This window comes from Canis lupus, chromosome 21, assembly GCF_011100685.1.
Source record: "Canis lupus familiaris isolate Mischka breed German Shepherd chromosome 21, alternate assembly UU_Cfam_GSD_1.0, whole genome shotgun sequence".
Lineage (NCBI taxonomy): Eukaryota > Metazoa > Chordata > Mammalia > Carnivora > Canidae > Canis > Canis lupus.
Genome location: NC_049242.1, coordinates 33,649,118 through 33,674,760, shown reverse-complemented (window position 1 = coordinate 33,674,760; position 25,643 = coordinate 33,649,118). Strand labels below are relative to the sequence as shown.

Below are 25,643 nucleotides of genomic sequence, written 5' to 3'. Positions count from 1 at the left end.
TAGGTTGTTTAATAAATACTAGGACTTAAATTCTGTATACATCCTAATTTTGTTTAGCCTCTGGATATAAGCTCAACATAAGAGGATAAACAGAATTTTCCAGGTTAGGAATTGACAGATCCAGAGAATGAGAAATTCTGCTGATGCTATGTGGATATATGTATGAACTCAGATAAATCTAGTTCAAGTTCTCACCTCTCTGGCTTACCAGCCAAGGCACCTAGCCCATTGCTGCTCCTGTTCTTTTACTTGTAGCACTTCCTGAAATTCCCCCCTCTTTACCTATGCTCTCTTCAAACCTCACTTAACCATTTCTCACATCTTTCAGGAATCATTCTCTAGCCATCTAGCATGCAGAAATCTCCCTTTTCTGAAATATTTAAAGCCCTGTTCCCTCAAACCTAGGAGCTAATTACGTTATATTCTGCACGTGACTCTCCTCTCCCAGGGAGAACTTTGAACTGTCAAAGAGAGGCTTTATGTGTGATACTTATTTTCTAAACTTGCATCTTCACAACCTCTAGTAGTTGATAATTATTTGTGTTTTCCCTTCCTTGCTTTAATATTTAAATTCCTAAAACTCTTCAGCCTAAGTTTAGTCCTGTGTCTTCCGAAGGCACAAATACATGGTGTACAGCACCTTTTACCATGTATGGAAACACATTTTTAAAATCTTTTCTCTTTTGCTTTATATTTACATGAAATATCACGGATGCCCTTAAGATTAAGAATCTTATTTTTTTATTAAAGATTTTATTTATCTATTCATGAGAGACACAGAGAGAGAGAGGCAGAGACACAGGCAGAGGGAGAAGCAGGCTTCATGCAGGGAGCTTGATGCGGAACTCGATCCTGGGGCCCCAGGATCACACCCTGAGCCCAAAGGCAGACACTAAACCACTGAGCCTCCCAGGGATCCCCAAGATTAAGTATCTTAAAGATTGCCTTAAACCAGCTGATCTTATGTGGCACAGAGCAGGTTGGGGAAATAGAAAGAATGAAAGCAGGTAGACTGTTCATTCACTCCTAGAAAGGATTGTATCTCAGGAGTGAATTGTCATGCAATAAAATCAGTGATTGTGATTCTAGAATCAGGCATTTTCTCTCACTGCATTCCTGGGCATTGTCCTCTCCAGATACATTTCTTTAGCAGAGGCTGATAAAATGAGAAGCAGAAACTCTATAAATAAAGCTGTAAAGTACTGTTGCTGAGTCTGTGTCCTGCTTTCCTGTAGTTGGTGAGCAGACAGTTGTGCGGAGTTTTCCTATTGCCTCTATCACCAAGGAGAAAAAGATTACAATGCAGAACCAGCTTCAGCAGAACATGCAAGAAGGACTGCAGATTACATCAGCATCTTTTCAGGTATTAACCATTCCTCTACTATTTAAAAGTTTTCTACAAATGATGTGGCCACTTTCTGTGGTAATGGGGTCAGAAGTTCGAGGATGAGGAGGATCAGAGGGTCTGAGAGGGTAATCTTCAACTGAGTAAACCCCTGAATCATTTTATTTAATCCCTCACTTCCTGAACCCTTTGGCCAACTGAGTACCAACAGATTATCTGTCAATATTAAGTGATCCTAGAAATTCAGATACATACAGTTGACTTGTTTTCTGTGACAAGTCTTATCTTTGTGTTTAATAAAGGCTTTAAATAGAAAGCAATTCTCTTGGCACCTGTTTCAGAAGGAAATGCCCTATCGCCCTTCTTGTGGAAGAGATAAAAGTCTTAGAATTATAGTCAGGGCTAAAGTACTATTGGTACTAACTAAATAAACCTCTAATTAGGCAGAGGTTTTTCTAGGGGGCTTTGAATGTGTCAGAACTTGTGGAATTACTGATACAAAACACTGGTACAAAAGACACTGGAAGAGTGATCTTTTCTTAGTTTTTCCTTTTTACAGTTCTCAGTAGGTGATACTTTGCTCTTCCTATTTTTATGCCTTGTCTCTGACTTTGCAGATTTCTGAGGGTGCCAGTTCTTAACCACATTCCTTCCAGCCAGGAAGCTAGGACCTCCCTGTACTCATTGTGTGAATTATGATCTCTAAGCTCCAGACATTCTCCCATCACCTGGGAGCAGGCACATCCTTGGGATTTCTGTTCCACCTGCCAAAGGACTCTAAACTGGAATATGACCTGACTATATTGGTTAGGATTCTAGTCAAACACTTTTTCTTACTAGGTATATTGTATCTCTGGGTAAGAAAAGGCTTCCTTAGGCCAAATCCTCACCTAGAACCAATAGTTGAAAAAAAGGAGGACATGTTTCCTACTTCAGCCACTGTAAGTTAATTTCTCAATCCCATCATAGAACAGATAGTCTTAAAGAAAGTCTTAAAGAAACTCAGCTCTAAGATACATGATTTTCCTTGCCAGAAAACCATCTATAACAAATGAGCCTTTCTGGGCCTTTTTTTTTTAATAAAAAAATTATATTACACTATATCTAAGGTCCCCTCAACCTCTGGACTTCTGCCATTTAATATTATTTTCTGTTCCTTCAGTCACTTGGGGATAAGTTATCTGGAAATCCTTAATCCTTCTGATGTATTTTTCTCTTTTGTTTCTAGTTGATTAAAGTAGCATTTGATGAAGAAGTGAGTCCAGAAGTAGTAGAGATCTTTAAGAAGCAGCTAATGAAGTTCCGTTATCCTCAGTCCATTTTCACCACCTTTGCTTTTGCTGCTGGACAGACTACCCCACAAATAATTTTACCCAAACAGAAGGAAAAGAACACCTCCTTCCGGTAAGAAGACAGATTTCTTCATGTCAGCCTTTTCATAGCTCCTGGTCAGGGGAAGTGACCCATCCTTCGTGTCATTGCATACATGAATGTTCTTTTTGTCTGCCATTCTGTCAAGCCTGTTGGACCAAACTCAGAAAGTTATGCAACAGCAGCACTGATATATGGCACAGGCTTCAAAAAATAAATGCTACAAGAGGTTTTAACCAATATGTCCATTACTCATGATCTGTTCTTAGATGTGAAATTCTTTCCCCCCTTTGTCCCATATTGATCCCTTGCTAACTGCCTTTGAGCAAGCCCTTCAAAGTTTTCTTTGATATCCAGGCTTAGCAGACAGTTTTGCCTTGACCTAGAGATGGTACCCTTTATTTTTTCTTTTTCTGTAACTTTTTGTTTTGGTACAATTTCAAATTTACAAAAAAGTTACAACATAACACAAAGAATTCCTGTATACCATTTACCCAGATTCACCAATTATTTATGTTTTGCTCCATTTTCTTTATCATTCTCTCATATATATTTTTTCTAAACCATTTGAGTTATATACATAGTGCCCCTTTATCCTCAGATGTATCAATATATATTTTCTAAGAAGAAACCATGGTTTATAACCAGGAAATTTAATTGGTATAAAATTTTTATCTAACTCAGAGTCCTTATTCAAATTTTGCTGATGATCATTTATAGGTACTTTTTTTTTCTGCCTAGTACAGGATCCAGTCCGGGATAAGGCATTGCATTTAGTTGTTATATTTCTTTGTAGGACCCCTTATTTTCTGATGAAAATTTTTAGTAATTTATGTTGAAACTTTTATATCTTGGTTATTACAAAATAACAATTGCTTAAAATTTATCTTCAATTAGTGATAAAATATAGGGGCCAAAAGTTCAGTTCACTCATCATTAATCACTTAGAATTTGGGCATCTGCCAGTACAAATTACCTATTAGGGAGTACTCTGCAGATGTTGGAGAAAAGCCCTTTCCTTTGCCTAAAAGTGGGGTAGGCCGGAGATTATAGAAGAGTTGAGGTTCCAGACAGTGTGTGATTACTAAATTACAGAGCTGACCACCTGTATCACTGTTACCTGGTAAGTGAAAGGGACCGTGCAGATCCAGAAATGATACACTAAGACATGAGCAGCTTCCTAGGTATTTACAGCAGTGAGCTAAGTATCTTGTCATAGCTTTGTGGAGTCACAGAGGAGCCTGTTACATCTATTATTCCAACTCTCTGTGGAAGATACAAAGCTTTGTATGGTGTTTTATGTTTAGAATCTATGGACTATGGGAAGAAATACCAACATACATACACACACACACATATAAAATCAACCTTTTTGTATCAAGCTTAATCTATCCAGCTGCAAAAGAGATATAGCAATTTTAAGATTTAAAACACCTTAGAATTTTCTTGGCTATGTAAAGGTTTACAGTGTCAGAAGAAAGGACACCACACATACACACTTAAACATGGTGCCTAACTATAACTGTCCTATGATCTCAATGGAAAGCCTATGAGTTAGTAAAAAGAGTTTGAATTAATAGAGAAGGGGGCAGATTGGCTTCGATGCGGTAAGTCTTCTGCCAGCATAGTTTGTGGGAACTGGTGGAGGCAGTGGCATAGATAACCAGAGTGTGTTAGGTGCGTGTTTGACCAAAAAGCCAAACTGAGTTTAGATTTGAGCTAAGTGGCTTGTGTGCCACTCTACGTTCTTGCCTACAACTGTAATGATGACAACAACATTTTATAGGAAATTAGTCTATTGCCATATAAAAAATTATCTAAAGAAAGAAAGGCTTACTAAAGGTCTGGACAATCCTAGTAGTAGCTGTAGGTATGGAGAAGAAACGAGTTGAGCTATGTAGGTATCAAAAAATGTAAATGGTGTCCTCATATTAAATTGATTGTCTCTTTGATTTTATGACTTATAGCACCTTCTCAAAAACAATTGTGAAAGGTGCCAAAAGGGCAGGGAAAATGACAATTGGGCGGCAATATTTATTGAAGAGGAGGACAGGGACAATTGTGGAAGAGAGAGTGAATCGTCCTGGATGGAATGAAGAAGATGACATATCAGGTATGTGAGAACTCCTTTCTCCTTTATGAATCAGTTTTATTCTTTCTTATGTGAGTAAGAATAAGAGACTCAGATGTAGTTGCCCTTAAACTTTGACTTACAAGAACTAGATCTCATAAGAAGATTGGAGGCACTTACCAGCTTTTCAGTTATTTTCTCAATATTCCATTGTTCAGATAAGATTTTGCTAAATTATACTTCTCTTTTACTAAATCCACAGACCTGGTTGGCCATTGTTACATGGGTCTCATCAAAGGGAGAAAGAAAGAAACCCCAGTGCATGGGAAATTTAGATATAAAGTAATCCCCTGTACCTTATTATTATGCAATAAGAATAAGAAAACAAGGACATTGGATATTCAAAATTAAAGATTTGGGTTTGAGATAAGAACACTGTGGGTACACTTAATCAAAATGAAGGACCAAAGATGAAGAGATTCTTAGATGGTAAGAAAAAAAAAGCCTTGTAAATATTTAAAAGGACAGAATCTGAGAAGCTGAGGTACCTCTCAGTTGGGAAAACAGAGTTAGGAAACCAATTGCAAAACGTCTTATTGACTGTTTTCTGTTCCTTAACCCACTGTGGAGTATGTTTATAAAACTAACACTAGGGAGAATCTGATCTCTAATAGGAGGCAGGATGTCTTTCCACCCTTTCTCTTTTCAGGATCTTAGAGCCAATCACCTGTGACTATACCACTATTACTTCTACTAATAACAATAAAGACATTTTGAAGAAAGAAACTTCATGTTTAGAGAGATCACTGGTCAAAAGTCCCCATTTCAGTGTGTGTATCTACATACTCTTGAGAGCGATGAAAAGACCCACCATTGCATTACTGGAGTGACCCATTTGTTGGAACCCTGGCCTCCTTACAGTCACATGGAAAGCCGTAAAAAAATTAGCCATCAGTATTGATTCTTCTAATTTGAAGTTTTTATGATTACACAGAAGAAAAACTATTATTCTATGATATTTATTCCACCAAAAGACCAATTATATGATGCTTTTTGCTCCTCTGAAAATAAAAAGCCAACACAAAACCGATACCTGATAATATATTTGCATTGTGAAGTTCACAAACTAAAACACAAAGTCTTATGTTGGCAAATTGAATTAAAATTTTAAAAAATAAATTAAAACACAAAGTCTTGTATTTGTAGGGATAAGCTGTTAGGATTTTTTTTTTCTTTAAATGCAAGAGAGCCATATCATTCCCTTTGACATTAGAACTTTGAATATATATCCAAAAATTCTGAAACCATAATGTGACTTCTCTCACTGTAGAAATAAGTAAGAAAGTAAATTAGGACAGTTTTTAGCATGGAAATTTTTTTTTTGTTGTTAGAACATGCAGTACCAATTAGGAATGTTGGGGGTTTTTCTTAAATCCTCCCTAAAATGCTTGATTATTGGGTAAATCCCTCCACATCTAAAATCTTAAGCGATTCTGCAACCTGTGATTGCAAAATTATGAGGGAGTTTCCCATGTATACCACATCCTCTGACAAAAATATTTTCCAAAAAAAAGTATAACCTCTTGATACCTCTCTAAGAAAGGTCTATTCCCACAAGTGGACTTCTCCTTAATCTAGAAATTTCTAATAAAAGTCTGTGTTCTGGGACACCTGGGTGGCTCAGTGGTTGAGTATCAGCTTTTGGCTGAGGGCATGATCCCAGTGTTCTGGGATTGAGCCCTGCATCAGGCTCACTGGAGGGAGCCTGCCTGTCCCTCTGCCTATGTCTCTGCTTCTCTCTTTGTGTCTCGAATGAATGAATGAATGAATGAATGAATGAATGAATGAATATGTTCTGAAAAGTTAAATGAAACTTGGGTAATGAAGTTTGTGTAGTGATCATACTAAAGATAAATTTTACTGATGGGTTAGCCTCTGATAAGATTTAAATGTTTATTTTATAGAGTTCTAAATAGAAATCACTATACTTTGGCATTAATAAGCAAGCCTGAGGGCAGCCCCAGTAGCGCAGTGGTTTAGCGCTGCCTGCAGCCCAGGGTGTGATCCTAGAGACCCGGAATCGAGTCCCACATCGGGCTCCCTGCATGGAGCCTGCTTCTCCCTCTGCCTGTGGCTCTGCCTCTCTCTCTCTCTCTCTCTCTCTGAATAAATAAAATCTTTAAAAAAAAAAAAAAAAGCAAGCCTGATTAAAACAGAAAAATGTGGCTAATGAATTCAAAATTTTACTATTTTTAGAAATTTTGAGTTAATTTCCCTGGCATTTTTTTTTAAACTTTGTTAATTTTTTTATTTAAGTAGTGTCTACATCCAATGTGGGACTCAAACTCACAACCCCGAGATCAGGAGTCACATGCTCTTCCCACTGCACCAGCCAGACATACCCCTTCTCTGGCATTTTGAGTTAATTTCCCTGACATTTTGAGCTCCTGAATTTTCTTTCCTGACTGTCCATTACTGTTTTAATATATGTTTGAACATAATGATTCTTCAAAGAATTAGCAGGACTTAATTTGTGATACACAAAGTGCCTGGAGCCCTAATATAAACCTCTCTTGGTTTAAGAATCCTCTACAAAAGGAAGCTTCTAATCTTCTAAGCTATATCATTTTTTCAAAATCTGTTTCTGCCTTCACAGTTTCAGATGATAGTGAACTCCCTACAAGTACCACTCTGAAGGCCTCAGAGAAGTCTACAATGGAACAGTTAGTGGAAAAAGCTTGTTTCAGAGACTATCAGCGTTTAGGTCTGGGAACCATAAGTGGCAGCTCTTCTCGCTCAAAACCAGAGTATTTTCGAATCACTGCCTCCAATAGGATGTATTCACTCTGCCGGAGGTAAGTCTCTTAGTGGGCCCCAAAAAAACACTTTCTTTTCTCCCATTTTGTCTGAATAGGCTGTTTGTCCCCATAGCCCAGAGAGAGAAAAATATCAAAAAATTAGGAGCAAGATCTCCAGGGATATGTGTGTTTAAGGGACACTTTTTAGCAGCATGAGCAAGCATCTCCTTGGCATTCTCAGAAGTATAATTGTATCAGTGAACAGTGCCTAGGTTAGAGCGAAAGGATAAAGGTCAAAGTTTTTGTCCCCTTTATGATTTTTTTTCTTGTTTTTCTACCCCCATTTGCATCTTTTCTACCATGCCTGAAGATAACTTGAAATAAAAATAGGATTTGCCCAGACAAATAGTAGAGATGAAAGCCTGCTTGTAGGGCAGGTGTCCACAAACTTTCTCTTTAAAGGGCCATATGGTACACATTTTCAGTTTTGCAGACCATATGGTCTCATTGCACTACTTTGCCACAGAAGCAGTCATAGACAGTAAATAAGTGAATGGGTGGGGACTGTTTGGGCTGCATGCTGTAATTTGTTGCCCTAAGTGTAGGCAGGATTTTCTTATGCTAATTAGAATATTTTCAAGAGATATTTCTTAGAGAATGTAAATGAATGTATTTTCTTCTATTGTCATCTCTCACTGTTTCCTATGTCAGTTAAGTCCTATTCCATGCTTTTTTTTTTTTTTTTAACTACATTTCTGCCGTCCACAAGTTTAATCATTTTGATCTCCAGGTAAGTTGTTTCCTTTGCATTCATCAATTCCCAGTTTGACTGAGAAGAATAATACTGTGAAAGTACTTTGTATATTGCAAGCCTTGTATATATTTTAGAAAGTTATCTTAATGTTATTATTAGTTTCAACCTCTCTGATCCTGAAGAACTATGGATATCTTATTTTAAATGACAGTTTAAATTTACAAATACTTGTCCATCAGACACATGAAAAGATGCTCAACATCACTCATCATCAGGAAAATGCAAATCAAAACCACAATGAGATATCACCTCACCCCTGTCAGAATGGCTAAAGTCAAAAACACAAGAAACAGCAGGTGTTGATGAGATTGTGGAGAAAAAGGAACTGTCATACAGTGTTGGTGGGAATACAAACTGGTGCAGCCACTCTGGAAAACAGTATGGAGGGGTTCCTCAAAAAGTTAAAAATAAGGGATCCCTGGATGGCTCAGCGGTTTAGCACCTGCCTTCGGCCCACGGCGTGATCCTGGAGTCCCGGGATTGAGTCCCACATCAGGCTCCCTGCATGGAGCCTGCTTCTCCCTCTGCCTGTGTCTCTGCCTCTCTCTGTCTCTTATGAATAAATAAATAAAATCTTAAAAAAAAAAAAAAGTTAAAAATAGAGCTACCCTATAGATCCATTAGTCACACAACTGGGTATTTACCCAAAGAATATGAAAACACTAATTCAAAAGAATATATGCATCCCTATGTTTATAGCAGTATTATTTACATTAACCAAATTATGAAAGCAGTCCAATTGATGAATGAATAAAGAAGATACACACAATGGAATATTACTCAGCCATAAAATGAATGAAATCTTGCCACTTGCAACAGCATAGATGGATCTAGAGTATAACATGGATGGATCTGGAGAGTATAGTGCTAAGCAAAAGAAGTCAGTCAGAGAAAGACAAATACCATATGATTTCACTCATATGTGGAATTTAAGAAACACAACAAATGAACAAAAGGGAAAAAAAAGAGACAAACCAAAAAAACAGTTTCTTAACTATAAAGGACAGATTATAACCAGAGGGGAGATAGGTAAAGGGATGAATGATATAGGCGGTGGGGATTAAGAATAGCTATTTTGGGGCGCCTGGGTAGTTCAGTCAGTTGAGTGTCCCAACTCTTGATTCCAGCTCATGATCTCAGGGTCATGGGATTGAGCCCCGAGTTGGACTCTGTGCTTAGAGTCTACTTGGGATTCTCCCTCTCCCTCTCCCACTTTTCCTCCCCCTGCTCACTCACACACACACTCTCTCTCTCTCTCCCCGCCTTCTCTCTGAAATAAATAAAATATTTGTTTTATTTTTTAGATTTTTAAATTTTTTTAAAGATTTTATTTATTTATTCAAGAGAGACACAGAGAGAGAGATGCAGAGACATAAGCAGAGATAGAAGCAGGCTCCATGCAGGGAGCCTGATGTGGGTCGATCCCGGGACTCCGGGATCATGCCCTGGGCAGAAGGCAGACACTTAACTGCTGAGCCACCCAGAGATCCCTAGATTTTATTATTTATTTGACAGAGAGAGAAAACACAAGCAGGGGGAGCAGCAGAGGGAAGGGAGAAGCAGACTCTCCACTGAGTAGGAAGCCCAATGCGGGGCTTGATCAAGGACCCTGAGATCATGACCTGAGCCAAAGGCAGATGCTCACCAATTGAGCCACGCAGGCATCCCTAAATAAAAACTTTTTTAAAAAGAGTACAGGGCTGCCCGGGTGGTTCAGCGGTTTAGTGCCGCCTTCAGCCCAGGGCCTGATCCTGGAGACCCGGGATCAAGTCCCACATCAGGCTCCCTGCTTGGAGCCTGCTCTTCCCTCTGCCTGTGTTTCTGCCTCTCTCTCTCTCTCTCTCTCTCTCCCTCTCCCTCTCTCTCTCTCATGAATAAATAAATAAAATCTTTTCTTAAAAAAAAAAAAGTACAGTTATCCTGATGAGCACTGTGCAATGTACAGAATTGTTGAATCATTATATTGTAACCTGAAACTAACAACACTGTATTTTAACTATGTTACAATTAAAATTAAAGAAAGAAAAAAGCCAAAGACATGGATTGAGTGAGAAGTTTAAAGTAATTGGTGCTGAGGCACCTGGGTGGCTCAGTCAGTTGAGCCATCTGCGTTTGGCTGAGGTCATGATCCTGGGGTCTTGAGATCAGGCCCTGCGTCAGGGTCCCTGCTCAATAGGGAGTCTGCTTCTCCCTGTCCCTCTGCCTGTTATCCCCCTGCTTATGCTCTCTCTCCCTCTCTCTGTCAAATAAATAAGTAAAATCTTTTAAAAAAATAAAGTAATTAGTGCTTCTATTGGAGATAATAGAGGAAAAGGCAATGTTAAGGAACTTACTGCTGGGAGGAAATCCTCAGGTCCAGGAAGCCAAAATGAATCCAAAGGAAAAAAATCCTCATTAGAGCTATTGAAGTGAACCCACAGACCATCTAAGGAAAAAGAGGACATCTTAGAAGCAGGCAAAGAAAAGAGACAAATCACCAAAACAGGAATATCAATGATGAATGTCATTTCAACAGCAACAATATAAGTGAGAAGGCAATGGAATCATATCTTCGATAGGCTGAGAGAAAATAATCATCAATGTAGGTTGTACACCCAACAAAAATATTTTCCAAAAAAAGACAATTGAAAATATTTTTAGGAAAAAAATGTATAATAAATAAACACCAATGTGAAACTTAAGAAACAAGTTGGAAATACAGTTTTGAGATTTGGGCCAAATAAAAATTTTGCATTAAGTACTGAAAGATTATGATTATGTTCAGTATTCAATAATTTTCCTGGATATTCTGTCCTTCTAACTAAATTCTCTTTGTAGGTAGTGTAAATAGTGGTATCAGGGTGTATTGTCCTGCTGTGTAGGAAGCTTGCTATAAAAAATCATGCCTGCTAATGCAAAAATAGGCCTCATTTATCATTTCAATCTGTCAGAAAGAAAATAAAATAGATCACTTATTAGAACACTTACAAAATGTTTATAGTGATATATATCCTTCAAAGAATATATCAGTAGGAAAGTAATGGAATAATAAAATAATCCAAAAGAAGGCAGGAAGGAGAGAAAAGGGAACAGAGAAAATAGAAAGCAAATGGTAAGATGGTAAATTTAAATTCAAATATATCAGTAATTGTAAAAATTGTTATAAATTGACTAAATATTCCAATTAAAAGAAAAAATATTACCAGAATTTTCTAAGAGCTTTATGCTGCTTTTAAAGGAGATATCATATATCAAGAATACAAAAAGGTTGAAAGTAATAGGATAGAACATTGCAAAACTGCCTTTAAAGAAAAAAATCACAGTGGGGAAGCCTGGGTGGCTCAGTGGTCAAGGGTCTTTGCCTTCGACTCAGGGCGTGATCCTAGGGTCCTGGGATTGAGTCCCATATCTGGCTGCCAGTGGGAAACCTGATTCTCCCTCTTTCTATGTCTCTACCTCTCTGTCTCTTGTGAATAAATAAATAAAATCTTATAAAAATTAAAATTAAAAATATTACAATGACAGTTCATTATGACCAAGTGGAATTTATTGCAGGAATACAAAACTGGCTTGAAAAACTGAAAATCAGGGATCCCTGGGTGGCGCAGCAGTTTAGCGCCTGCCTTTGGCCCAGGGCGCGATCCTGGAGACCCGGGATCGAATCCCATGTCGGGCTCCTGGTGCATGGAGCCTGCTTCTCCCTCTGCCTGTGTCTCTGCCTCTCCCTCTCTCTCTCTGTGTGTGTAACTATCATAAATAAATAAAAATTTTTTTTTAAATTGAAAATCAGTCAGCATAATTCACCATCTTAAAAGAATTAGAAAGAAAAATATGTTGCATTCCAGAAGGTGAATCAAAGCAGAAACAGCTGTTGTGAACTGGTCCAAGGCATGCAGTGATGGAAGGTCCTGGAGACAGTACATAGCAGAACAACCAGACAGGAGATTCCTCTAGGCCAGAAAGCCAAGGGAGCCTTAGGGGCATGTGATCCTCAGGCCCACCGTTACCCCCTCCTCCTATGGAAATTAGTGCACAAACTTTGAATGTTTGCCGCTGGAGGATCTCAAACTCAAGCTTAGAACTTCCAGAACAAGTAAACTGTGAAAATGGGGCTAAAATATTTCCTTTTTTTTTTTAAGATTTCCAAATTAATAATATTTTTTAACTCCAAGAAAAAAAGAAAAACATAAATTAATTATATACAGAAAAGTATTTTATCAAATGTACATTTATGGTTTTTAATACAACTCTTAGCAAATTAGAAATAAGCTCTTTTTTAAAAAATTTATTTAAATAATAGTGAAAGGGAAAATAAGGGAAGGGAGAAGAAATGTGTGGGAATTATCAGAAAGGGAGACAGAACGTAAAGACTGCTAACTCTGGGAAACGAACTAGGGGTGGTAGAAGGGGAGGAGGGCGGGGGGTGGGAGTGAATGGGTGACGGGCACTGGGTGTTATTCTGTATGTTAGTAAATTGAACACCAATAAAAAAAAAAATAAAAAAATAAATTAAAAAAAAAAGAAAAAAAAATTTATTTATTCATGAGAGATACACAGAGAGAGGCAGAGACACAGGCAGAGAGAGAAGCAGGCTTCTTGCAGGGAGCCCATTCCAGGACTCGATCCCAGTACCCCAGGATCACACCTGAGCCAAAGGTAGACTCAACCACTGAGCCACCCAGGTGCCCCAAAATAAGCTCTTTAGTGTCTAAAAAAATCCTACAGCAATAATTATTTTATGAGAAAATATTGAAAACTTTTACTCTAAGGTCAGAACAAATTAAGGATGACCACTTTTACTCAGTGTTATACTAGAGACACTACAAAGTGCCAAAAGACTAGAAAAATAAACAAAGACATGAAGATGAAGAGAAAGAAAACTATCCTTACTCACAGATGACTTGATTATATACACAGAAAATCTGAAGGAATCTACAAATATACCTTTAAAGTTAGTACATGAATTTAGTTAGGCCACTGGTACAAGATTATTATACAAAAATTACCATTATATGTACCAAAAGCAAATAATTTAAAAATGCAATTTTAAGTGATTTTATTTTGGTACTACTGATACTATTTAGAGTAACTCTGAAAAGCATTTCTGAGGAATAAATCTAATGAAAAATGTGCAAGACTTCTACATGGAACAGTCAAAATAATACTGAGGATCATTAAATATATAAATAAATAGATATTTCATGTTCTTGAATTAGAATTACTCAATATTTGAAAACTATAATTTTTCCAGAAAATGGTCTGTAGATTGGGTGTAGTCCCATTCAAAATCCCAGCAAAATGTTTATGGAAAATAAAAAGATGATTCTAAGAGTTACATAAAAATACAAAAGGTCAGGAATAGTCAGTATAGTCTTATAGAATAATACTATAGGATGCCTAGACTTTTTTATAAAGCTACAGAATTAAAATAGTATGGGATTCACACAAGGATAGTCAAACAGACCATTGGGAATATAAAACAGCTTAACATATATGGACACTTTATTTTGGATAAAGATAGCCCTTAAGAGTAGTCAATAAAAGATGTTTTATCAGTAAATGGTACTAGATATCTATACAAGAAAAAAGTTGATTTTTATACGTACATTATACCACACACAAAAATCAATTCACGTTAGTCTGTAGATCTACATGTAAAAGGTTAAGACAATAAAGCTTCTAGAAGATAGGAGAATATCTTCATAACCTTGAAGTAAGAAAAGAATTCTGGGATCCCTGGGTGGCGCAGCGGTTTGGGCCTGCCTTTGGCCCAGGGCGCGATCCTGGAGACCCGGGATCGAGTCCCACGTCGGGCTCCCAGTGCATGGAGCCTGCTTCTCCCTCTGCCTGTGTCTCTGCCTCTCTCTCTCTGTGTGACTATCATAAATAAATAAAGAAAAAAAAATTAAAAAAAAAAAAAGAATTCTGGAGGAAGGAAAAGCACTATCCAAAAGGAGGGGATTAATAAATTAAGACCTTCTGTAGATAACATCAGAAAACATCGTTAAAATAATTAAAAGGCAATAAAAAAATGACAGGAGTCTTAAACAGTCACTTCATCAAAAAAGATATCCTTTTGCCAATAAATATTGAAAAGATACTCAAACTATTAATCTTTAGATGAATGGAATTTTTTTTTTTTTTTTAGAAATTGAAGTCCCAATGAGACTACTTTATACCTGCAAAAATGGCTAAAATTTAAAAGACTAACAACAAAAGTGCTAGTAAAAATGTCAAGCAAATGGATCTCTCATTTATTGCTGGTGGGACTGCAAATTGATTAAACAACTTTGGAAAGCTGTCTAGCAGTATCTACTAAACATCTAAACATCTATTGAACATACATATAACCTGTTATCTGCCAGAATTCCCAAAAGACACCTATGGGAATGTTCATGGCAACATTTTTCTTACATAGTCAAAAACTAGAAACTATTCAAAATCAACAATAGATAAATAGTGTAACCACATAGTGGGATACTGTACAGCAGTGAAAACAAACTATAGCTATATTCAATAGCATGGATGGATCTCACAAACGTAATGTTGAGTAAAATATGCAAAAGAATAAGTTCTATTTATTCCATGTTTTTTTAATCCAAAAATAGGGGACACCTGGGTGGCTCAGTGGTTGAGTATCTGCCTTTGGCTCAGGGTGTGATCCCAGGGTCCCAGGATCAAATTCTGCATCAGGCTCCCCACAGGGAGCCTGCTCCTCCTCACTCTGCCTGTGTCTCTGCCTCTCTCTCTCTCTGTGTCTTTCATGAATAACTAAATAAAATCATTAAAAAATTTTTAAAGAAATAGAGGGCCCTATAGAAGACATGAATAGACAATTTCCCAAAAACATACAGATGTCCAACAGACACGTGAAAGGTGCTCAACATCAGTTATCATCAAAGAAATGCAAATCAGAACTACAATGAGTTACCACCTCACACCAGTCAGAATGGCAAAAATCAAAAACAAGAAATAACAGATGTTGCCAAGGATATGGAGAAAGGAGAACTCTCTTACCCTGTTGGTGGGAATGCAAACTTCTGCAACCACTCTGGAAAACAGTATAGAGATTCCTCAAAAAGTTAAAAATAGAGCTATTCCACAATCCAGTATTTGGTACTTAGCCAGTATTAGGTACTTAGCCAAAGAATACAAAAATACTAATTCAAAGAGATACACATATCCCAATGTTTGTAACAGTATTGTCCACAATAGCCAAATCATAGAAATAGGTCAGGTGTCCATCAACTGATGAATAGATAAAGAAGATATATATATATATATATTATATACATATAATGGAATATTACTCAGCTATAAAAAAGAGTGCAATCTTGCCATTTGCAATGACATGGTTGGAGCTGGAGAGTATTTTACTAAGTGAAGTAAATCACTCAGAGAAAAACAAATACCAGATGATCTCACTCATATGTGAGATTTAAGAAACAAAACAAATGAGCAAAGGGAAAAAGTAGACAAACCAAGAAACAGACTGTTAACTCCAGAGAACAAACTGATGGTTACCAGAAGACAGGTGGGTGGGGTCATGGTTTAAATAGGTAGGTGATGGGGATTAAGGAGTGCACTTGTGATGAGTTCAAGGTGCTGTATGGAAGCACTGAATCACTATCTTGTACACCTGACACCAACATTTCACTGTATTTTACGTAACTGGAATTTAAAAACTTAAAAAAAATAGAGGGCCATAATAATGGAATTGCTTCTTTTCATCAATTTGTAGTATAGAAAAATGCAGCATAAACTGCATTTTCTCCCCCTTCTCTCAGCATTGGCTTATATTAAGATAAGGGATTAGAAATTCTAGAAATGGGGGATCCCTGGGTGGCTCAGCAGTTTAGCACCTGCCCCTTTGGCCCAGGGCATGATCCTGGAGTCCCAGGATCGAGTCCCACATCAGGCTCCCTGCATGGAGCCTGCTTCTCCCTCTGCCTGTGTCTCTGCCTCTCTCTCTCTCTCTGTGTCTCTCATGAATAAATGAATAAAATCTTTAAAAAAAAAAAAAAGAAATTCTAGAAATGGGTAGTTGTGATGGTTGCACAATATAGTGAATGTACTTAATGTCACTGATTTGTATAATTAAATATTGTTAACAAATTAAATGTTATATTAGGTATATTTTACCACAGAAAAGATTATCAGGGTCATCTGGGTGGCTCAGTCAGTTGAGCATCCAACTCGATCTTAGTTCAGGTCTTGATCTCAGGGTCATGAGTTAAAGCCCTACTTTGGGTTCCATGCCAGGCATTGAGCCTTCGTCAGAAAGAAGATCAAACATAGATGCAAATATATAAAACTAGAGGTTGGGGGGTTACTAATATGAAATGTCTTTAGTATAATATTGCTAAATAAACTAAAGGAAATGACTCTGAAACCTGCCTATCTTCTTGTGTTTCCTAATCTATAAAAACAAAGTATTCAAAAAAAAAAAAGTATTCCTGTCTATTTTGTATTTTCCCAGCATCATATCCTGTAACTTTATGAGCTAATCTTGTTTTAAAAATTATCAACATGTAGTGTTAATAAGATATTTAGACTTATTTTAACATTTGAGCATACTGTTTTATACCAGAAATCATTTGGTTTTGATTTTTAGTTCTTTCACTATCTCAGACAGGCTGCTATGAGTGTATTCTATGCTCAGTTGTCATTTCAAAATGCAGACTAATGAGTTGACAATTTGGCTTGTCATCTTTATAAAGTTTATTTTAATCCAGTAATCCTACAATCTTTATTTATTTATTTTTATTTTTTGAATAATAAATTTATTTTTATTGGTGTTCAATTTGCCAACATACAGAATAACACCCAGTGCTCATCCCATCAAGTGCCCCCCTCAGTGCCCGTCACCCATTCACCCCCACCCCACCCTCCCCTTCCACCAACCCTAGTTCGTTTCCCAGAGTTAAGAGTCTTTATGTTCTGTCTCCCTTTCTGATATTTCCTACCCATTTCTTCTCCCTTCCCCTCTATTCCCTTTCACTATTATTTATATTCCCCAAATCAATGAGAACATATAATGTTTGTCCTTCTCTGATTGACTTATTTCACTCAGCATAATACCCTCCAGTTCCATCCACATTGAAGCAAATGATGGGTATTTGCCATTTCTAATGGCTGAGTAATATTCCATTGTATACATAAACCACATCTTCTTTATCCATTCATCTTACGATGGACACCGAGGCTCCTTCCACAGTTTGGCTATTGTGGACATTGCTGCTAGAAACATCGGGGTGCAGGTGTCCCGGCATTTCATTGCATCTGTATCTTTGGGGTAAATCCCCAACAGTGCAATTGCTGGGTCATAAGGCAGGTCTATTTTTAACTCTTTGAGGAACCTCCACACAGTTTTCCAGAGTGGCTGCACCAGTTCACATTCCCACCAACAGTGCAAGAGGGTTCCCTTTTCTCCGCATCCTCGCCAACATTTGTGGTTTCCTGCCTTGTTAATTTCCCATTCTCGCTGGTGTGAGGTGGTATCTCATTGTGGTTTTGATTTGTATTTCCCTGATGGCAAGTGATGCGGAGCATTTTCTCATGTGCATGTTGGCCATGTCTATGTCTTCCTCTATGAGATTTCTCTTCATGTCTTTTGCCCATTTCATGATTGGATTGTTTGTTTCTTTGGTGTTGAGTTTAAGAAGTTCTTTATAGATCTTGGAAACTAGCCCTTTATCTGATACGTCATTTGCAAATATCTTCTCCCCTTCTGTAGGTTGTCTTTTAGTTTTGTTGACTGTATCCTTTGCTGTGCAAAAGCTTCTTATCTTGATGAAGTCCCAATAGTTCATTTTTACTTTTGTTTCTTTTGCCTTCATGGATGTATCTTGCAAGAAGTTACTGTGGCCAAGTTCAAGAAGAGTGCTGCCTGTGTTCTCCTCTAGGATTTTGATGGAATCTTGTCTCACATTTAGATCTTTCATCCATTTTGAGTTTAATTCAAGTTGACAAAAAGTAGTATATAAGGCAAAGGAATCGTCAGTTTAACAGAGGGCTTTTTAGTAATTCCACATAGTTTTATTTTCTAAGTTTAGGTTATTCCATAGGAGTCTACAGTATTGCTAAAGCGGTCTTATTTCAAAAAAGGCTGTAGATTAATGAATTTATTAGCTGCTCTCACCACCTCAGTTATTTCTTCTCAATCCCTAAAGAAATGAGTTGAAAGTAAGTTCCATGTTTAAAAAATATGTCTTCCCCCTCAACCAGTATGTTTCTGAGTCTTAGAAAATTACAGACTATGATGATATTCATGTTCTCATATTCTCTGTCCCCCCTCCCCATTTCTTTCCTGTTCTCCTATTCCCCCCACCCCCTGCCACCCAAATCATTCTCTCCTTTCCACATCCCTGAAGCTATCCTGGCCTTTTAGTTGTACCTCAGGCTGTACAAGACAGTAGTTTACCAAGAGTTGCACGCTGCTATCGACACAATCGCCTGCCTGTTGTATGTTGGAAGAACTCAAGAAGCGGTACCCTGCTTCTCCGATCTGGAGGATTCCATGGCAAGGGAGTGGTTGGTCTTTTCAAATCTCAGAACTCCCCCCAGGCAGGTAAGCATCTCTCTACAGCACAGTTAATGATCCTTTCACTTCAGAGAATTCCTAAAAATAAAGGAAGTAATATCTGGGAATGTCATTTATGCCCTTATATTGAGCCTTCTCTCACATGCAGGCTTTCCACTGTGCAAAATAAAACATGTACTACTTGACAGTGTGGGCCCACACCTTGAATTTGACATCTTGGCTTAATATGCCTATCTATATATGGGTTTTAATAGAAATTATCATAATAAAATTTTTGGTTCTAGGCTATTTTTATTTCAGCAAGCCAAGGTATCCACAGATGGAAACTAGATTATGCTAACCTTTTTCTTTCCTTCTGGGAAACATCCCAATATATTTAACAGCTTCAGAGGCAAGTAGGGATTCTCTGTACCATGTAACATGAGATATTTTATCTCATTCCTACAAGTCACACACACACACATACAAGTCAGCAAACTAATGACCAAAAAGCTGCCTTAAAGACTCTCAAGGAAAGGATATTTTAGGAAACTAGAGGAAGGCCAACTTAAGAAAGCAGATAGTGCTGCTGCCCTGTTTTCTGAGGATATTTTTAAGCACTATCTCTGAGGTCTTGAAATCAGGAGCTATATTTTGCTGACCTTTCCCATAACTTCTAGCTTATAGTAGATGCTCAATAAAATTAAACAATAGACCATCAAGATATCAGATCCAATTTAGGGACGACTATGTTCTTAACTGTTTAGAAACGAGGTAAGTTCTATGGTTCAGAGGTAAAACAATGTGCTTTTGATATCTCTTTTTTATTCTCATATATTTCTCTCCTGAAAGTTAAAAATTGGCCAGTGCCTCTTTAACCATTCACTTGACTAAAAGCACACACACATCATCATCATCATCATCATCATCATCATTATTATCCCACCTGTCTTGGAGTCTCAACATTGGTATAATTAAAGGCAATTGGCTTTGAACTATTTTTGATAACTGAGGAATCCTCCCAAGCCATATAGTAAATATAATAGAATGGAGCATATGTAAGTTAGGTAAAGTGAGGGAATCATTTCAAGAACACTAATAAGCATATCACTGAGCTTTTCATTGGAAAAAATTGAAATTATTTTATTCCACTGGTTTCTGATATTTTAAATCTAATATAAAAATATTTCATATTTTTTGAGCTCACACATATGCTTATATTTTAATATCTTTGAAATTGGAATGTGACCTTAAAATTGATGTGATCTGAAAGAATTGTCACATTTTAAAAGGAAGAATTTTTAATTCTTTTTTTTTTTTTTAAATGTTTATTTATTTATGATAGTCACACAGAGAGAGAGAGAGAGGCAGAGACATAGGCAGAGGGAGAAGCAGGCTCCATGCACCAGGAGCCCGATGTGGGATTCGATCCCGGGTCTCCAGGATCACACCCTGGGCCAAAGGCAGGCGCTAAACCGCTGCGCCACCCAGGGATCCCTTTTAAGTCTTAGTACATAAAAGAATGGTGCATCTTATAATTGATGACATTTTAGAATTTATAATAAAATTTAGAATTTTATTGTATTTATAAAATACAATGGCATCTTAATGTTTGTAAAGTATAATTATGCTAATTTTTTTATATTCAAGATCTAAGAAAATTTGTTGACACCTATTGTCCTTCTAACGAGTCCCTAATGATGCCTCTTTAAAGTGCCTGGGCCAATTTCAGTGATTCTTTGCTCTGTACAAACCAGTTTCAGACTACCTCAAACCTAGAATTGCTCTCACATTTATTTCCCTCTGTGCATCCCTCTGTCCCTCTCTTAGAAGGACCAGGGAATCTGGCAGTAGCTATTGCTACCTTCTCCTCATTTTCCTTTACTCTTCTGCAACAAACCCCTACAAGTTTGTGTGCCCTGTTAGACCTGTATGGCAGAACTAGAAGAAAGCTACTTGACATGGGGAATTCTCACCTCTGCTCATTCAGGGATGCCAAGGGAACCCATTCCATCCTCTGCTCCCAGATAGTAGCGTGGACAGGATAATTAAGGGAAATCATCAGGGAGATGTTGCCTTTTGTGACTCTTCACTTATGAATTGCTTACATAATGAGAAGCTACACCTATGCTTCAAACGACAGCCCTGTGCTGATTTTCCAGACCTGGGCTCTTTCTGGGAGGATGACGAGGCAACCAAGAATAGGTGTGGTGAAACCAATATCATAAGACGATAGCCATCTAATAATTTACAGCTTTGAGTGGGGCAAGTTTCTATATTTGGGTGTGGTAACTTGAAGATTATATACAGAAAGAATAAGATAGGTAGGTAGATAGATAACTCTTATTAACAGAGACAGTTTGTTTTATTCACTTTTTCTTTTATAGCTCCTACCTCCTCTTTAGAATCCTCCAGTAGCATAGAACAAGAAAAATACATGCAAGCCTTACTGAACGCAGTTTCTGTGCACCAGAAACTTAGTGGCAGTAATACCCTTACCGTCAGGCCAGCACTTGCTCTGTCTCCAGGTAAGTACTAATCACACTTTTCTTCTTGACAGCTATGAAAGGTCAGATTCATTTCCAGGATTGGTCTCTTTAATTATTTATACTGTTCGTTTAGTACGACCCCTTAAAGCTTTATGCTGTGGGGCTATAACTTTAGCTCCTTTTACTTAAAAATCAGCATATTACTGTTAATGTCTAGTAACAGTAACCAAATGCAGGGATTCAGTTATTTACTTTTTAAAAGAGTAATAGGAGTGGAGAACATAAAGTCATCTCTTTTTTTCTTAGAATCTGTTTTATATAGACTTTAACATATTATTACAAGTTGAATGTATAAGTTGAATACCAAACTATTAAATGCATATGTAGTAAATCATCATGTATAATTTTGAAATGCCTGAAATTTCTGCAGCCTTTTGTGATTTGTAGTACAGTTTGTTTTCACTAGATTTGGATGAAGCCATTAAGACTTGTACTAATATTCTGTTTCAGTTATCATGTGATGGAACCCCAAAGGGTTCATGTAGAGGTAACCCTAATGTGTTAGACACAGGAGCATGTGACTTGAAAAGTTGGTCTCCTTGGCTTAATCAGCTATTTGAATTAGCTCAACATAAGCAGAAAGTGGCTTTTCTTGTAAAGTAACACCATGCATGCCTTGCTTCATTTATCATTAAATTCTCTGATTGCACTTGCCAAACCTAACTCTCTATAATCTTGCAAATGTGTGTATCTCTGAGGAAATAGTAACAGTGCCTTGTTATCTCTATTAAAGCTGTGGGTACTTAAAAAGTACAATGTTTGGCAGCAATTAGACATGCTACACATGAAGATAACTTTTTGTCATTTGAGTAATGTTAACCTGAACGACCTGGTTTTTGTTCTTCTTTTTGGCTGACTTTCAGGGACTGAAAGGAGGACTTCAAGAATGTCCACTGTGCTTAAGCAGGTAGTGCCAGGACATTTGGATGTAAACCCATCCAATAGCTTTGCTCGAGGAGGTTAGTAAGATTGATTTTATAACTGAGCACTGATACAACCTTGAAATCAGAAAACTTTACTCTAGATAGTGCTATTTTAAATCAACTAATTATGGTTCAAATTGTTCTTAATCACTCTTCTCTAAATACATGATCTAATTTGTTACTGGTATTGTGACAGATGAGTTTAGCCTCCTGGAACAAGAGGTATAATAATGCTGAAATCTTAGCTATTGATGAGTTTGGAAGCGGCAGCAGGAGGTAAGGGAAACATATCTCAATCAGTGGCCAGCCCTGCAAAACTCTACAGTGCTTCAGGTTTGCAGGGTAGAAAAGCTGACCACAGACGCATTAAGCAGCTAGAGGGAAGTAAGTAATCTGAGCCTCAAAGAGTTGTGCCTGTAATTTTTACTCCTGTTCTCTGAAATACTGGGTTAGGGAACAAAAGAGAATGATATCCAGGTTACTCTTTTTCCTCTGGGCTCTAGCTCCTGGCATAAGGAAGTAGAAAAAGGCCTGTATTGCTCATTTAGCTCCAGAGGTGATCCACTGTGGTCTCTGGAGATTATGTGAGATTCTTTTACTTTTCAGAGGAAATTCTGTATTTGCTCTTTTAGCTCCAGAGGTGATCCACATTGGTCTCTGGAGATAATGTGGGATTCTTTTACTTTTCAGAGGAAATTCCAGAGCAAGTATCTTGATTATAAAATCTCCTACTTCATACTGGATTCATAGAATCTTGGGCTTCTCACTCCTATGCAATGCTGAATCCCCTTGGAAATGTACCAAGTGAATGATCCCAGTTCTACTTGAACATCACCAGTAAAGGGAAATTCATTTCTTCCTAAAAGTAGTCTCTTGCGTTTGTAAGGAGCTCTTTATTTGTTAGAAAATTCTTTCTCATATTGATCTAAAAATCTGCCATTTTGTGGCTTTTACATATGGGCCCCCCTAGCTCAGCCTTCTTAAGTTAGAAAATTCTAAATCTTGATCTCCTATACCACAATCCTTTGAATTTAAAGCTGATACCATCTTTTCGCTCTTAGAATTTTCATTATCTCCAAATACCCCAATTCAAATGGTTGCCTTCTACTCACCATCTTTGTCACTTAGTGAACTCTCCATAGAGTTGAACTCATGCAGCCTAAGATTACATTAGATATGAGGATAGCTACATCACTAGGTTGACCCACACTTGAAATATCTTCCTATGTGCTCTTGTTCTTAATAATATACAGGACTAAAAAAAAAAAAAAATATATATATATATATATATACATACACATACAGGACTAGCCTTGAGGATTGGTTTTTGAACCTAAATATACCATGTGCTGTATCTACAAAATTCCATCTTTTTTTATATGGACTATTGTTTTAGACTTTGAATCCTGATACTGTCTTCCTGTGTATTAGCCTCTTGTCATGCATCAATTAGTTCTCTGCCGTCATGTAATTTGTTGTTTAAAAAATTGAGCAAACCAGAACTAAGAGCAGAAGTCTTCATCAAAATAATATAGAAGCCTCCTTAAAGAAAGAAATTGTCTGTTAATATATAGTAGTTAAAACTCCTTCTAAAATCCACCTGGCCCATATTTCTAAATTTCTGCCAATCATTTTTTTAAAAGATTTTATTTATTTATTTATTTATTTATTTATTTATTTATTTATATTTTATTTATTCATAAGAGACACAGAGAGAGAGGCAGAGACACAGGCAGAGGGAGAAGCAGGCTCCACGTAGGGAGCCTGACATGGGACTCAATCCTGGGGCTCCAGGATCACTCCCTGGGCTGAAGGTAACACTAAACCACTGAGTCACCCGGGCTGCCCTCTGCCAATCTTTTTAATTCAATTTTTTCCATTCTTTCCAACTGTTAACTATATCACAAAAGATTATATAGTTAATTTACCATGACTCATTATAGGAATTAATGCTTTTTCCTAAGTAATCATAAATTATCCATTAGTAATCCATTATAGAATTTGGTTCAGAATCAACATAAAAGAAGGCTCTGTTTTACAAAATTCACTTTTTCCCCTTTTAGAAACCAAGATTACTATGCCCATCTCCTGGCTGTCATCCTGGTTCTTTTTTTTTTTTTTTTTTTTTTTTTTAAGATTTTATTTATTTATTCATGAGAGACAGAGAAAGCGAGAGAGGCAGAGACCTAGGCAGAGAGAGAAGCAGGCTCCATGCAGGGAGCTCGATGTGGGACTCAATCTCGAGACCCCAGAATCACATCCTGGGCTGAAGGCAGGCACTAAACCGCTGAGCCACCCAGGGATCCCCTGGTTCTTTAGATACTTTTTTTTCTGCCTCATTAGAACATTCTGCAACTGCAGGATTTCCTACTAGCTTTCAACCTTCTTCACTCATCTTCTGAATTAGTGTTTCAGGCCTGAAGGTCATTGTATTAGTTTGCTAGGGCTACTATAACAAAGTGCCACAAACTGGTTGTCTTAAACAATGATTGTCTCACAGTTCTCTGGAGGCTAGAAGTTCAAAATCAAGATGTTGTCAGGATTGATTCCTTCTGAGGGCCATGAGGCAGAATCTGTTCCATGCCTCTCCCCTAGCTGCTTGGTGGCTTACTAGCCATCTTTGGCATTCCGTAGCTTGTAGAAGCATCACTCAGGTGCCTTCATTTTTATCTGATGTTCTCCCTATGTGTCTGTCTCCAAATTTTCCCTTTTTTTTTTTTTTTAACTTTTATTTATTTATGATAGGCACACAGTGAGAGAGAGAGAGGCAGAGACACAGGCAGAGGGAGAAGCAGGCTCCATGCACCGGGAGCCTGACGTGGGATTCAATCCTGGATATCCAGGACCGTGCCCTGGGCCAAAGGCAGGCGCCAAACCACTGCGCCACCCAGGGATCCCAAATTTTCCCTTTTTATAAAGACATTAATCATATAAAATTAGGGGTCCATCCCCCTCCAGTGTGACCTCGTCTTAACTAATTACGTTTGCAGTAATCCTGTTTCCCAGTAGGGTCACTGAGGTACTCAGTAAGGGGTTAGGACTTCAACGTATGAGTAGGGGGTGGAGGCATACAGTTTAACCCATAACATTTATATATAGCTCTCCTCTGAATTTTTAAAATACCATTGTTTTAAAGTTTAAGATACATACGTCATTCTTATCATTTCTTTCTTGATGAATTTGAACATAAAATAGTACAATGACTGTCTCCTAAGGTTCCTGCCTGCTCTTTCTGTTGCCAAGAGCTCCTATCAGAATTTGGCTCAAGGTT

The 25,643-nt window shown here is 37.5% G+C and overlaps 1 protein-coding gene across 2 annotated transcripts in view; it reads left to right on the top strand.

The window, feature by feature from the left end:
• Window positions 1-25,643, top strand: part of SBF2 (SET binding factor 2) — a 454,973-nt gene that overhangs the window by 388,573 nt on the left and 40,757 nt on the right. The window contains exons 23-29 of one of the 2 annotated variants that reach the window (XM_038569025.1): window positions 1,236-1,363; window positions 2,574-2,749; window positions 4,684-4,829; window positions 7,444-7,642; window positions 18,752-18,948; window positions 21,288-21,428; window positions 22,313-22,408. In XM_038569025.1, the coding sequence (XP_038424953.1) occupies window positions 1,236-1,363; window positions 2,574-2,749; window positions 4,684-4,829; window positions 7,444-7,642; window positions 18,752-18,948; window positions 21,288-21,428; window positions 22,313-22,408 (1,083 nt within the window). The remainder of the gene's footprint in view (window positions 1-1,235; window positions 1,364-2,573; window positions 2,750-4,683; window positions 4,830-7,443; window positions 7,643-18,751; window positions 18,949-21,287; window positions 21,429-22,312; window positions 22,409-25,643) is intronic. The other variant, XM_038569026.1, reaches the window with a different exon arrangement.